This window comes from Triturus cristatus, chromosome 5_2 (assembly GCF_964204655.1).
Source record: "Triturus cristatus chromosome 5_2, aTriCri1.1, whole genome shotgun sequence".
In the NCBI taxonomy this organism is placed as follows: Eukaryota; Metazoa; Chordata; class Amphibia; order Caudata; family Salamandridae; genus Triturus; species Triturus cristatus.
Window position 1 is genome coordinate 1,092,011,444 of NC_140588.1, and position 15,655 is coordinate 1,092,027,098.

Here is a 15,655-nt window from a genome sequence, read left to right on the forward strand (position 1 = left end):
CCCTCTCCTTCAGAAACACGACCACGTAGCACAGGTTGAGGATCTCAGGCAGGATATTCGTGCGGGATGCGGAGGTTCACGGAGCCGGGAGTCTACGCTGCCGTCCCGGTCGCCATCTTGGCTCCTCCCCCCGACTTTGACCTTCTTTACCTCCTTTTGTGGCTACTGTGAGACATTATGTTGTACATTATCCACTTCTATGCCCTGCACCCTGTTTCCAGTTGTAAACAAAGCATAGGGGCTAGTGCCAGCTCAACCACTCCTGCGGCTACAACATTGAGTGGGACACAAAAGAGCGAGCTCCTACCCTACTGCCAGGTGGCGAATCGCCTGTTTTTATTTTCACATCCTCTTGCAATAGGCGAGGAGTAGGGACTCATTTCTCCACTTTGCTCTTTGGCAAGGTTTGGGGAAAAAGGCAGCTTTCCCCTATCACCCTTGGATGAGGTGAGGGATATGGAGCCACCATGTCCCCTCTTGCCCTATGAGAAGTTGAGCTAGGAGTGGGGGGCAATTTAAAATTGCCATCCCGTCCTTGGACAAGGTGTGAGGGGAGGGGCTGCTTTGTTCCCTTCCTTGCCCTTAGGCAAGGCCAAGGAGAGAATTTACAACTTTGGTGCCTTGCAAGCCATAAACCTAATGTGAGAGGAATCCAGAATGTCACTGGACGATAGCTGACAGCAGACCTCTTTTCACCACCCTTACAACGTTGAGCAGTTGAGGTATAGGTCATGGCACAGCACTGTTATTTACTACTGAGAAAAAGGTTTCAAACATCACTTAGTGCGGGCGCGGTAACAATTGAAGCAAGATGTGAAATGTTAGCCATGCTTGAGTTGATCACTAGCGTATTCTTTCTGGTGTCGTGCAGGTGTGAACTCAGTGAAAAAAGGATTGTTTACGCCCAGTGACCATAAAGGTAACTGAATCACCAGGTGGGGCCAATATTTAGGAGACTTATATTTAGGAGACTTAAATCTGATTATATCAAAATCTAGTTGAACATGTGCCGTTATGAGTGCCGAGAACTCTGCTACGGACCAGTGGCACAGAAAAATCAAACTCCTTTTTATTAGCCTGCATTTCGGGGATGGCCGCTCCAATGATGCTGGAGGCATGATGCTTAAGGGAAAAGTTTCATTGTACCCGACATTGGCTGAAGTTATTAGCAGGCACAGAGCCAGGGGTAGGCCATGGATAGCAGAACATTAAGAGGAATATGTTCAGCCGCATCATGTTGTGGTGTTTCATTAACAGACATAGAGTGGAAATCCCTAACATTGTCAGTAATCCCCACGTCCGAGCCATAACCGGAAATTAAAGTTTCTCCTTAAACTTTCATATTTTCCATGTAGATTGTAAATTGACTTTAGGGGAAGCGGGGTGCCACATGGAGTTTTTTGCTGTTTGGCAAGTGCAGAGCATTTTTTGACAACCACGTACAGATCCTAAATCGCACTCTTAAGACCTCACATATTATGTAATAATTCAATGCCAAGAGACCCAATCGGGTGCCATATAAAGGACTTCAGTCAGTCAGGTCATCAGATACTTAAGTGCGAGTTTTGAATCTTAAACACATTCCAAACTATTCCACAATCCTGGAAGCTATTCATAGGAATCAATTTAAAAACAATTAGTAACGCTAAGACAGGACTAATGTTCTTTTAATCTTTCCACAACAGGATTGGCAGGCCGAACATGTAGGATAAAACTTCTACTGCAGCTGAGCTTTTCTTCCCTGCGAGCCTCGGGGCTTCTTTAAAATGACGTCATCGCTTCCTGGTCTCTACAAATCTATTTTTTCACCAAAAGCTGTCGCTCAAACTTTTTAAATATTCCAGATTTAGCAATAATCTATAATGACTACTGTAAGCATTTCCCTCACTAACAAATTCCAAATTGCTGAATATGTATTACAGGTAAGTAACTACTTCTGGTCTAGTTTGGATTTTACAGTACTCTGCTTTTATGAAACACAATGTAAAGCTTCGAAGTCCCTGTTCAAACTGTGCAGTACTAACGAGCTGTGCAGTTTGTGCAGAGGTTGAGGTTATGATGGGTTCCGGGGCATGCCATGTTTCATGCAGCTTCTTGGACTTTGCATTAGATCTGATAGTTCTCACTTGTGTTGTTTTATCCTAGGCTGGATCAAGAGCACTGACGATGCTATTGATTACTCCGATATCACGGAGGTGGCAGAGGACGAGACGCGCAGGTACCGACAGGCGATGGGGAGCCTGCAGCCTGTTTGCCGAACAGGTATGTCTGCAACACCTGTCTTTTGGTATTTGTAACTCTTCTGATAGGAACCTAAACTCTTATCTGAAATATATCTAATCAAAAAACGTTCACCTTACTGCAGAAATCTCTACTTCCTCATTTGATTGAATAAATAACTCCTAAGTTTTTGCAGGATTGTGTCATTCCTATTAATAATACAAGTTTTTACATATTCATTATGTCTCCTTTTATGTTTCAGTTCAGTGGTTTTCCATTATTCAGTTTCAAAACATTGTAAGCGACTCCAATCAAATCAATTCCATATTTGATTTCTGGGCCTTCACACTTTCATAAGGATACTATACTCAAAGTCAGGATATTTTTTTAAAAAAAATGATATTGCACTCACAAATTACCCCCATCCTGGTTTCATTTTCTTTTTACTTTGCTTTGTGCAGTTCTAACGTGTTATCTTCGGCAATCTTTCTTTCACCATTTGTCTGCCTTTTATATTATTTATCATGTGATTTTCCACTTAAATTTCTTTTTAGCTTTTTCTTTGTAATGCAAAGCAGTTTCATGCATTTAATGAAATAAACCACTTAAATATCTGCTCTACATTGAGTGCCCTTGGGTCGAAAGCATCCAGTGTTGCAATCCATTTCATTTTGCAGCAAGCCAGAATTTTTTTCCAGATCACCTCCTTGTGGTAATGAATGTGTATTTGGCACTACTTATATTTGAGTAGCACTGCCACATGTAAGGCCAAGGTGCTCTGCCGCTGATGATGGTAATACTGTATTTGAAACGTACACATTGCAATGCAGTTTCACAGCTTTTTCCTTCATCCAGATTTAAAGCCCACAAGGGCACATTATCGAATAAATGTAGTAAGCTGTATCACAATTTGCAAAATTTACGTAGCATTAGTTTCTTTTTTTAATATGGATGAGCAATCTCTTCTGCTTTTGTTACTCAAGAGTAATTTGTGCAATTCAGGCACGGAAATGTCTGCACTTTATTCTCAAAATGAGCTTCTGTCTTTGCTGAACCTCCATTGACATTGAACTTGTAACTGTTGATGCTATGTTTGGTCCTCATTTCCATGCCATTTATATATTTTTAAATAGTTCTTTTAAGTCCTCATTTTCAATAAAGTTACAACCGTCAAAATAATTCTTTACTTTTCAACAATTCATGTTGGATTTTTTTATACTCAACTTCATTGGGTTTCAAGTTGATAATGTATAGACAAGACAATTCATAACACAAGAACATGCACTCCATTGCATACACATTGTGCGATATGCGGAGGGATCCGCACTTGCAATACATTCTGAGTGACAGTATAACAATTCATGTTGTTTAAATGAGTTTTTCAGTTTTGTGATTTCCTCTTAACCCCTTCAGTGCCCGCCCCTTTCCCCGCCCTGTGCCGGCCGTTTCATTAGCGGGTGGGGTTTATGACGAGCTGGTCTCGTCATGGGCACAGCGCCACCGCGGCCCATGACGAGACCAGCTCGTCATGGGCATTGAAGAGGTTAACATCTGAAATAACAGGCTTCACCTCTGTTGTTTTTCTGCATGGCAAGTGAATGTGAACGTTGGCGGATGAAGAATATGACAGTGCAATATATTATTATTTCAATCCATAGTTACGGTGTTGCTGCGCTACTTCCCTTGGACCTCTCCGTTGCCTTTGATACCGTTGATCATGACACTAATGCAGAGACTCCACGAAGCCGGCATAGAGGGGACTGCTCTCTACTGGATCACATCCTACCTTCACAACAAAACGAATGTTATCCATACCCCCTTTCTCGCCCAAACCAAACTTAACAAAAGCAGGGGTCCATCAAGACTCTTATAATTTCTCCTATGCTTTTCAACATTTTCATCAAGTAATTACCGGCACTGATCAATAAATTTCACCTCACATGCTGTAACTGTGCAGATGACACACAAATACTCCTTAAACTGGAAAGCCCCAAAGACATTTGGCACTCGCACATTTTCAGTTGTTTCAGAGCCAGGGATCAGTGAACGACATGGAGCCATCACAAATTGAATGCTTCAAAAAACGAAATACTCAGCGTGTGGCTAGAGAAAAAATTATGACCCACTCACCGCATTGCCCGATGACCTGGGAACACCGCCTAAAGTATCAAAGGAAGTAAAAAACTTCAGAATTACCATGGACTCCAAGCTATCAATGAATGCCCAGGTGGACAAAGTAGCAAGATCACGTTTCGTCACTATAAAAACTCTGCAACACATCTTCCCCCATCTGGGATTTCCACACAAGGTCCAGGCTACTATTTGTCTTGTTCTGTTCAAACTCGATTACACCAACTGCCTCTACACCGGATCATCTTTAACAACTATGAAAAGACAACAAATGATTCAGAACTCAGCTGCCAGACTACTCTTACATATCAAGCCACAAGCCCACATCTCCCTGCCTTGAAAGCCCTGCATTGGTTATTGGTTGCCAGAAGAACCACATTCAAGCTGCTTTGTCTCACCCACAAAGCGATACATGGAACTGGACCGCTCTTCATCAGGAATAAAATCACAAAATACATTCAACAAAGGAACCTCCGCTTTAAAGGGGCATCTCTCCTCCAAATCCCATCATACAAGAAAAAACGCATAGGAGGCACATCCTTCTCTGTTCAAGCATCCAAACTATGGAACTCTTTACCCCCAACCATAAGATCCACGAATAACCACCTTATCTTCAGAAAACTAACCATACGCAAACAGAAATTTACAGCATGTCCCTCTGTATATAAGCATTTATTTTTAATATAGATATGTACCTATCTGTATGTATTGCTTTGTATAAACATGTAGAAAAATTATGTTGTTAAAAAATAAATAAATAATTTAATGCATCTTTAATCTACATACACTTACTTCCTTTATGCATCTATATACCTTCCATGTACTTGGATATATATATTTATTACTTTTCTCCTAAAAAAGGATATCCAATGCACTACCCTATTTCTCATCCTATACCTCTATCAATATCTACACATACCTACCTCCTTTATGCATCTATATACTTTCCATCTACTTATGGATCTATATATTTATCACTTTCTTCTAATTCAGCATATCCAATGCACTACCCTATTTCTCAGCCTATACCTCTCTCAATACATCTTCTACCTCAACTCTCTGACTCATCTCAAACCTCTTTCTGCTACTCTTTCCAAAGCACCACCCTATTTCTCAGCCTATACTTCTCTCAATAGATCTTCTGACCCAACTTTCTGACTCATCTCAAACTTCTTTCTACTACTCTTTCCAATGCACTACCCTATTTCTCTTCCTATACCTCTAACAATATATCCTCTACATCCACTCTCTCATTTATCTCAAACCCCATACCACTACTGTGATCCCCAAAATAACCCTTTCTAGACTCTCTGGTGGTGGCAGCTGGCGAGCAGCCACTCAGCCTGGACACTAGTGTTAGGTCTTTTTTCAGGGGGCATCTCTAAGATGCGCTCTGTGTGCATTTTTCATTAAATCCCATACTGGCATCAGTGTGGGTTTAATGTACTGAGAAGTTTGATACCAAACTTAACAGTTTTTGGTAAAGCCATTATGGTGCTGTGGAGTTCGTTATGACAAACTTCCAGCACCATATACTGTTAATGGCAGCACTGCACTTACAGTGCCCAGGAATGGACTTGGACACTGTAGGGGTACAGGGCTCATGCACCTGTACCCTTACCACTGGTATAGTGAACCCAGCTAGAGGGTTGGCTGACCAATGCCAGGGCAGTAGTTCGTTGGCATGGCACACAGGGATGTGTGCCATGTCGACTCTTCACTTTGTTCTGCACCAAAACACGCAGTTACTTTTTTTTCATGCAAAGTTCAACTCAACAACATTTTCAGGAACAAAACTTGTAACATTGGTTCCTATGGGAGAAGAATGGTTATCAGTTTTACAGGTAAGTAACCACCTATGAGTGGGAGTTTTGGGAGTTAGGACCAAGGTTAGGACCAAGGTTCCTTAAGATCTAGGTAGACACTTAAATTGCAGCACTGGTGCGGCCAGGTGCAGAGTTCAGGGGCCCAACGTTAGCCAAAAGGGCTATGGGGGGGTCTTCGGTCAGGGACTGCTTACGAGCAGGCCACTTGGTTGTGGGAGCAAAGCTCCTGGGGTTAAGGTCAGCACTGTAGGGGCTAACAATCTGCACAGGGGCGGCAGGGTGCCAAGGAGATGTCGGACCCTGTGGATTCCAATAGGAACCTTTGGTTTGGAAAAGATGCTGTGGGCTCGGGCAGGGAGATTTCCTGAAGGTGACCACTGGCTGGAGAGATAAGTTGGGCTAAGTTGGGCTCTTGGGGGATGTCTGGACATAGTCTGTTGGGCCAAGTGCATCAGAAATCTGGCAAAAAGTGTGGGGGGGTTGTTACTGCCACAGAAACCCAGCTTCCTACACGGTTGCATTGCAAAGGCAGCGGGTCTTTGAAGCTTCCCTATTGGCGCACTGGCCCATCCGGGGGAAAGAGGCAGGTGTCTCCACTCCGGGGTTCAGAAACATGTCTGGTGGTGGCTGGCTGCCCACAGCCGGTCATAGACCACACAAGCGTTGGTAGGGGTTCATGGGGCTCCTCTGAGGCGCCCTTTGTGTACATTGGACAATAAATCCCACACTGGCATCAGTGTGGATTTATTGAAAAGAGTTGTTTGGTGCCAAACACTCCTATATTCAGTAAATCCATCATGGTGCTGTGGAACTCAAGTTGTCGAGTTTCCAGCCCATGTACTCTCTATGGCTTCCCTGGCACTTACAATATTGGGAACGAGTGCCCAATATGGCTGGGGCATATGTGTTCAGGCAGATATGCCCTCACCTGTAGTATAGTGCACCCTGCCTTAGGGCTGTGAGGCCTGCTAGAGGGGTGACTTACCTATGCCTTCAGGCAATATTTGCTGGCATGGCACCAAAGCAAGGTGGACTAAGAACAGTAGCGGCGAAGATAAATTTGGGTGGCTTTCCACATCCTTGAAGGTGGGTTTGGTAGAAACGACAAAGGTGGCAAGGGTAGCTGAGTGGCCTGACGGCAGAGTGGCATGGTGTGTCAGTGCAGCAAAGAGTAGAGGGCACAAAACAGCAGTCAGAGGCATGAGCAAGCGGGCGGTAGCAAGAGGAGGAGCGTCCTGTGGGTTTCTCCTGTCTGTTCTGCTCCCGGTGATCCTGCCTCTCGTGCCCCACGACCATAGAACATTACAAATCACATCTTCAGTGATGATGTTGGTGAGTTCACCATGACCTCACCACTGACATCAGATGCACTCCACGTGTAGCACAGATTTCTCACTTCTGGATTGTACACCCATCTTTGAAGGGTGTTGGCAGTGAAACATTGGGTTGGTTTTTGACAGTGAATGGTAAGTTCTGCTTGACAGTGAAGCAAGAATTTGCATTTGCAAAGTAGCGGATTCCTTGGAGAATGTGGTCAGGAAATTTGATGGCTTTGATGTCAGAGTGATGTAATGACGTTTGTGCTGATTGTGTGGGAATTGCATTAATTTGTTATTGGCGTTTAGGCAGATGTCCCATACTACACTCGTTCTCACCCGACACTCATCGGCTGCTCCCTGTATTCCTACAGATGATGATGATGATGATGACTATGATGCCGATTGTGAAGACATTGATTCAAAGCTGATGCCACCGCCACCTCCTCCTCCGGTCAACGCCAAGAAAGATGAAGAGAAAGGCCAGCCAGGCTCCTCTGGTGAGTGAATCTCTCCCCTGCACCAGAGGCACACATTTTCACAGCAGGAATGGAGCACCTCTTTGCATGGATGAGAGATATATTGTTTAATAAGTTGGCCAGGATGTTCCGGAGCATGTCGGTAACATGTATGTGGTTCATGGAGTGAATGTCTGCATTGGTCCTGCTGACAGAATACTCTTAATGTGCTTATGCTTGAAAGAGGGGGTGGGGGGGGGGAGGCGTGTGTGTGTATGTGTGTGTGTGTGTCGTGGTTGTTGTAATTTTTGCTGACAGGATAATTGTGGGCATGTTAATCTAGTGTGTGAAGAACTGTCTCAATCATTCCTACTGCAGCTTGACTGCAGAAAGGGAATTCCTTGCTACGATCCAGTACAAACGTTCTACTGCAAGTTATTAGGAAACCATTAGCAAGCCCCCTTGGTTATGGATGAGTACCATTGCAGTCATTCTTTCTGTAGCAAAGGACTGTCCTTTGTGTCCCTTGTGGTGAGGCAGCTTTTAAATTTGGGAGATAATACTTTTAATCTAGGGCCGTAACACCGTCTCGAGAGGCATCTGCGTGTCACTGATGTCAGACCAGGCGTAGTGGACTAATGTATCTACTGTAGGGACCTGTGTCCAAACTCATGGTCACCGGTTCAAATCCCAGCGCGTCCAGTCAGCCCTTCATCCTTCTGAGGTCAATAAGAAGAGTACCACTGAATTGGGTAACAATGAACCTCTGTTATTCAGTGCCAGCATACCCTTCGTGGTGAACGTGCACTTAACAAATACATATTATGTTATATTAAAGTATTGGACACATTAAAACTCTTACTGCTTCACCATTTGGAGGAGGTTAGTGCAGGAGGGCAAGCAGTTGGAGGCACGAACAGACGTGGGGTCCTTAAACAAGAAAGCCCAGAAACCACTATGATGAGACGGTGCCTCACATCTGAAAAGCAGACTCAGTGTCTGAAAGAGACCATTTCAAATACCTTGGATATCATAGACTAGAAAGGATCCTAACCAAATCTTCAAGGAAAGATTATATATATACTTTCTCCCTTTCTCTTGTTTCTCTAGAGGGGAGCAGCAAAGCCTCATAGGACTTGAAAATGAGTGTCCTGAAAATCTGTTGGTAGCACCCAGAATGACGGTGCTAGAAAAAACCACCAAATTAAAGGAGATTTCAAAATTAGCCGACTATAGGTAGAACTGCATACAGATGAGCAGGGGGAATTGTTACCCTGGACTGTGATAAACGTACATATTGGTTTTCGGCTCTGTCGCTTGAGAAGAAAACCTGAATCTTATGGAGCCATTATACTTTGCAGTTCAGTCAGTTCTGCATTTAGGAAGCAATTTGGTGGCTAAGGTGCAACAGAAAGTCTTGGCTGTAAAATGAGTGGATCTTCCTGTCTTTGCATCTGGTGGAGTGATCCTTCCTATTGAGGTATGAAATGAAGACATTGGGGATACTTTGACAGAAGTGGATTTAGTGGCACATCAGACCAAGGCAGTTAAGCTGACGTCAAAGGCAGAGAACATAGAGGTGACTCTTACTTCATCCATCCGACTCAGCTGCCAGTCACAGAGTAGAGGAGAGAGGCAGGAGAAAGGTATTCTAGTCTCCTAGAAACCGAAGCATTTCCAGGCAGAGATCATCTCTATCCTGCTGCTACCTGCAAAGCCCCGCCTTGGCTAGACCGTCATAGATTGCTGGGGTTAGTGAACTATATAATAATAGTTTCGAGCTGGCCCTTTTATTAGTCCCAAGAGGTACTGGATGTGCTGGTTTTTAATGGAATGAGTGTAGTAGAATACTTCATTCTGCGGATAATTGTCAGTCAGGAAGTATGCCGCTGTCGGAGGCAAGGTCACAGAATGGCAGCCAGGAGAAGGTCTAAGGTCACGCAGTACACTGCTATCAGATGTAGTGTTGTAGAATGTTGCAGCCAGCAGAGGGTGAGGGTCAGGCAGTAAGTTAATGTGGGATGATTGTCATAGAATTTTACAACCAGCTGAAGGTTGACGAGAAAGCCAGCACTCTGCTACTATATGTCGTGCTGTAGAGTATTGTAACCTGCTCGACCTCTGGGAGAGGCCAGTAAGGATGCGGCTACTGGAACAAGGGTCATAGAATGTTACAACCAGCTGAGTGTTGGGTCAGGCTTTGTGCTTCTATTGAATTAAGCTTTGTACAATATTACATCCACCAGATTATTGGGTCACTTAGAACGCTGCTATTGGATGGAACGTTGTAGAATACGAGAGCCGCCAGATTATTGGGTCACTTGGTATGCTGCTATTGGCTGGAGCTTTGTAGAATATGAGAGCCACCAGATTATTGGGTCACTTGGTGCGCTGCTATTGGATGGAGCACTGTCAAATGTTACAGCCACCAGATTATTGGGTCACTTGGTGCGCTGCTATTGGATGGAGCACCGTCAAATGTTAGAGCCACCAGATTATTGGGTCACTTGGTGCGCTACTATTGGATGGAGCACCGTCCAATATTACAACCACCAGATTATTGGGTCTCTTGGTGCGCTGCTATTGGATGGATCACCGTAAAATATTACAGCCACCAGATTATTGGGTCACTTGGTGCGCTGCTATTGGATGGAGCACCGTCAAATGTTACAGCCACCAGATTATTGGGTCACTTGGTGCGCTGCTATTGGATGGAGCACCGTCCAATATTACAACCACCAGATTATTGGGTCTCTTGGTGCGCTGCTATTGGATGGATCACCGTAAAATATTACAGCCACCAGATTATTGGGTCGCTTGGTGCGCTGCTGTTGGATGTGTTACCCAGTGTTTGGTTGTAGGACATAGAAGGTATGAGATCGAAGGTATGAGACGCGTAGGGTTTTGCATTTCGAGGGGTTGGTGGTCTGCCCCATTGTATTAGGCAGAGGGTGATGGTGGGACATTTATGGAAGCAGAAGAAGGGTAGTATACTCTTAGATGGGTAAAAGGTGATCCGACCTTGCTAGAAGCAAAAGTGGTTCTAGGTGTAGATGAGTCTGGACCCTGCTGTTGAAAGGAAAGTGGTGGAGCATTACTGGCAGCGGTATTGGTGCTGCAACTGCACTGTGTCCTTTCAAGATTCACTTTTTGTCCACCCTTCTGTCTATTTCCTGCAGTCTCAGAAGATGGCGATAGCATCATTCTCCCATCCATCATCGCTCCATCCTCCGCTGCCCTGGAGAAGGTCGACTTCAGCAGCTCTTCGGACTCTGAGACTGAGCTGGGACCCCAGGAAGCAAGACAGGAGTCAAAAGATGACAACCTAACACTGCCTCTGGCAGGCATCATGCAGCACGATGCCACAAAGCAGCTGCCCTTTGTCACTGACCTCTTCCCCGAGTTCAGACCAGGAAGGGTATGTATGGACCCGTTGGCGCTATCTTGATTTGCGTTTAGAATCTTGTTTTAATAATGCTCAAGTTGAACTTACATAGATAGCTACTATAATTTACTTAAATAGTTGCAAATGATGTTTAATGAATTAACAGATGAATAATGTATGTACTACACCATATGTTAGTAAGGTAGGAAAACTGCGTTGGAAACGGTCATGCTGGAGATAGTCTCATCACAAATGCTTTGAGTTGGAAACCACGTTCTGATGATCTTCAGACTTTCCTTCCATGTTCTGTGTCTACACTTTCTGCCTATAATGCAATGAGGCACTGGACTTCCATGGAATACCTCTGACGGCTGGCTACTCTAAGCCACTTGGCTAGTCCTGGTTCTTGTATGCAGTCATTGATTTATTTTTTAAACACTGTTTATTTTCCAAAGAGAACATAGGGTCATAGTAGTACACATCCCTTGCATTAAGGGTAACAGTGGTGAATGGTTACATCATCAATTCTGTTCAAAATGCAGTTCCCCGTAAACGTCTGGAAGATAGCAGTCTTGCAGGCAGGGCTTGTATATTCCAGAGGGTTAGAGCAGAGTGGCTGAATGCTCATCTTACGTAGGTGAAGCTGCCCTCATGTCTGGGGAAAGTGTCCCTGAAACCCCATGAGTGTGAATGGATGAGCCAGGCACGCAAAGATTAGGACCGGCATCTAAGGGACGGCTGCGTTTGGGCTCCGGGGTAAGGTGCTGTCCAGAGCTCTGCCACTGGCGCAGGGGCAGTGGAGGATGCAGGCCGTACGGTGTGTCAAGAATTCCTGTCTTTCGAGGGCAAGAAAACGGTAACCAGCGAAAACTGACTACATCCCCCAGGATGCTTAGCGGTTGAGAGGTTATGTAAACAGGAGAGCTGTTACATAACTCAAGGAAAACACGCCCTTATGTAAACAGGAGAGCTGTTACATAACTCAAGGAAAACACGCCCTTATGTAAACAGGAGAGCTGTTACATAACTCAAGGAAAACACGCCCTTATGTAAACAGGAGAGCTGTTTCATAACTCAAGGAAAACACGCCCTATAAAGGGAGGAACCGGGAGGTACAACGCTGTCGGATATTGTGTTTACACCGACGTACCTGCTTCGTGAAGAGCAGTGTTCCGGAGTGGTGCTCCAGTAAGGCAAGAACGGAGGTAGGTCGAGTCGTTACTCCCTGGGCCGTGTCTTGCCCCATCGTCACCTGTGAAGGACCCGGAAGCTCTACCGGTCAACCATTGAGCTTCGCTTTTTGACTCGGCTGAGTCAAAGCGCAGTGGCGCTTTTGCTGGTTGGAGTCGTAACTCCCAGCCCGACCAGAGATATAGGGACTGCCAGCTGTAACGCACACCAGGAGGTGTTTGCCGCATTACAGACTCGGAAGTCCACAGGATCGATCGAGCGGCTGCTCTCGGTTCAAGCTTCTTGCTTTTGATTGGGGTATCGGTGACGCATCACCAGGAGGTGACTCCGCGTCCCGGTGTAGTCTGAGGAAGAGGTTGAGCGGCTGCTCCCTTCAGGTAGAGACCCCGGCTGGGTGTTTCCCTGACTCCTCGATTCTCCCCAACACTCTTCGTGCCCCTCACAGCCTACCGATTGGCATTGTCGGCCATTTCATTTCTGCCCTCTGTTGGCATACGCCGGGATCGGCGTATATGCAGAGGACGGTTAGGATCATCCGTGCGGTGGGCTGGTAACGTACTTAGCCTGGAGGATTCCAGTGACTATAACTTTTGTTTATTCTTTGTATTCATTTTGCCTTCATTAAAATAACTAACCCTTCACAAGTGGTTGCGTCCTCATTATCGTGTCTGTTAAACGATCCTGAGACGTTCAGGGCGTTACACGGTGATATCATGGGCCAACTGCGTGTAGTGGGTAGAGGGGGAGCCCTCTAGTCGTCGAAGGTAAGATGTGGCCACAGGCAGGTTGGACCAGAAATGGTCCGATAGGGAGCTTGTGGGCTCCTGTCATGGGGCGGGGGAGGAGGTAGGGCGGTGTGAGCTGGCCGAACTGATCGATTAGGGTGTCCCAAGCTGCAGAAATGGGAATTGGGCTTAGTCGGTGAGCCTCTTTGCAGTGAAGAGCTTCCCCTTCAGCCCTCTGCCATGCTACCACTGGCGGCACTGATGCCACCCTCCAGTGCATGGTCAAGGTCCTCTTCGCCAGAAGAAGGGCCATACTGGTAAAGCGTGTGTGTACCCATGGAGCTTCCTGCGCTTGAATATGCCTAGGACGCAGGCCTCCCATGAGTAGATATCAGGCAGCTCCGTAACGTCTAGCAGGGTTGTATGTATGGAAAGCCAATATACATACAGGGAATATGCACAGAGGGAATGGCAGGACTAAAACACATGACACAGATCGTCTGAGGCTGATTAGCATTGGAGACATCACAAGTGTGCTTGAAGGAAGTAGCAAATAAGCTGGTCAGGGGTGAGAGAGGCCCGCTGTAGGATAGAAAATTGAATGTTTTTAAACTGTGCGTTTTGAGAGACCCGCTTGGGGAACTCCAGGGCCTGCTCCCATTCTTTGTCATGTAGCACCCTCCTTATATCATCTTCCCACCTGCTATGTAGCTCTGTCAGTGGGAACCCAGTTAAATTCAAGTGATGAAGTGCCGCCCATCTCCCATTTTGAGTAGTGCTTGTAGAACGGTGTGGACCAGGGGCTTCTCGTCTAGTGTGGGCCAGAGAGTTTGGCAGGTATTAAGGACATGTCTGTATATTCATAATTGGCCTGGTTGGTGTGGCCAAGCAAAATGGCCGACAGGACGTGTTCCCCGCTCGCCCTGCAGTATCCAGACGAATCTTGAGTCTATACTGATGCCTTTGACTAACCTGCCTATACCCTCAGTGGGGGGACACATTGCTGAACCTGGGGGCCGCTCTGTGGTCTTGGTGGACCCCTGGTGCAAGGGTGGAGAGGAGGATGCGCAGGGCCCATGGGTGACTGTCTTTTCTCAGGTCAGAAACAAAGTCTGTTTGGGTGTTCACACCCCCTCACACAGAATGACCTGCAGATTAGCATTCCAAGGCAGGGGAGCTTCAAAGTAGCCACCGCCTTCGATATGCAAGTCTGGCTTCCCTCACAGGAGAGGAAGCTTACCCCCTTTGTCCAGAGCCCTTTGGCACCCGGACAGGCGAGAAAATGAGCTAGACAGGGAGACGTGCCCATCCCCAGGCTAGTACCACACCTATGGTGGGCTACCTGAAGTGGACACGGCTTTTCAGAGTTGGCCATCTTGATGATGGCAAACAAAGGGAGTCTGGGACAGGGTGAATCCCGCTTCCCACAGAAAGTGGCCATCTAGGGGGCTTAGTGACCCCAGGGGTAAGTAGCCCCTTGGCTACTACCCCTCACAACCTTTAACGCCCCTAAACTGAGTATTTAGGGGACCCCATCATACCAGGACTTCAGATTTCGTTCGACACAAAAAAGGAGTGGAAGAAGAAGACTGCTGACCCGAGAACCGAGGAGCACGACTCACATGTCACCTACCCTGCCGGCCTGTCTTCTGTACCCGATCTTCTTGGAGCAACTAATTCGTACTGCCGCTGTGCAGACCTCGGGAAACCCAGAGGACTGCCAGTGCTTCACAAATTGGCGAAGGAACTCCCTTTGGAATAGAGGAGCCGCAGGCACCAAAGAAGCAAGACCTGGTTCACCGATCTGCTGCTTACGGGGACTAGCGATGCAGCAGCCAATCAGGAAGAGGTAGCAGTGCTCCCACTGATAGATCTGTCCTCCCTCCAAGTGGTGGCATGCGAGGACCAACCGGAGTCGTACAGTACCAATCTAAGGGGTACTGGACCCCCTTGCAACAGCCAAGGCTTGTTGTGCCCAGAACGGACACCAGCGCCGAGGAAAACTGACTTGCACGGCGAGGGATTTCGGGGACAGTGAGTGGCCCAGCTGTCCTGTCTGCCCCTCTTCTGCAAAACAAATACCAAGACCGAGTCAGTGACCCCTAACACCTGACGTCTCAAAGCACCTATGCACCCGCGCCCCAGAGCCCGAGTCCAAGAGAAGCGACGGTGACAATGGGGTCCCTAGACCTACAAGACCCAATCCCACACTTGGGTTTGCCCCACAGCCCGAGGAGAAGTGGACAAAAGGTGTCCCCGTGTGCCCGAGGGTCTCAGGGGTCGAGCCCTCTTGTGGGTTCCCCCGGACAGGTCCTTCAGTCCAAGCTTGCAGCCCCTTTACCTGTGCATCCAGACACCCCAGCCTCCCGAGGTAACATGTTGGTGTGGCCTTGGGCCTTGCCCC

The 15,655-nt window shown here is 46.5% G+C and overlaps 1 protein-coding gene across 1 annotated transcript in view; it reads left to right on the forward strand.

Annotated features, from left to right (window-relative positions):
* The window catches only part of TAF1 (TATA-box binding protein associated factor 1), a 303,188-nt gene that overhangs the window by 53,385 nt on the left and 234,148 nt on the right, over positions 1 to 15,655 (forward strand). The window contains exons 3-5 of the mRNA XM_085608461.1: positions 2,146 to 2,262; positions 7,867 to 7,992; positions 11,130 to 11,368. Of these exons, the coding sequence (XP_085464587.1) occupies positions 2,146 to 2,262; positions 7,867 to 7,992; positions 11,130 to 11,368 (482 nt within the window). The remainder of the gene's footprint in view (positions 1 to 2,145; positions 2,263 to 7,866; positions 7,993 to 11,129; positions 11,369 to 15,655) is intronic.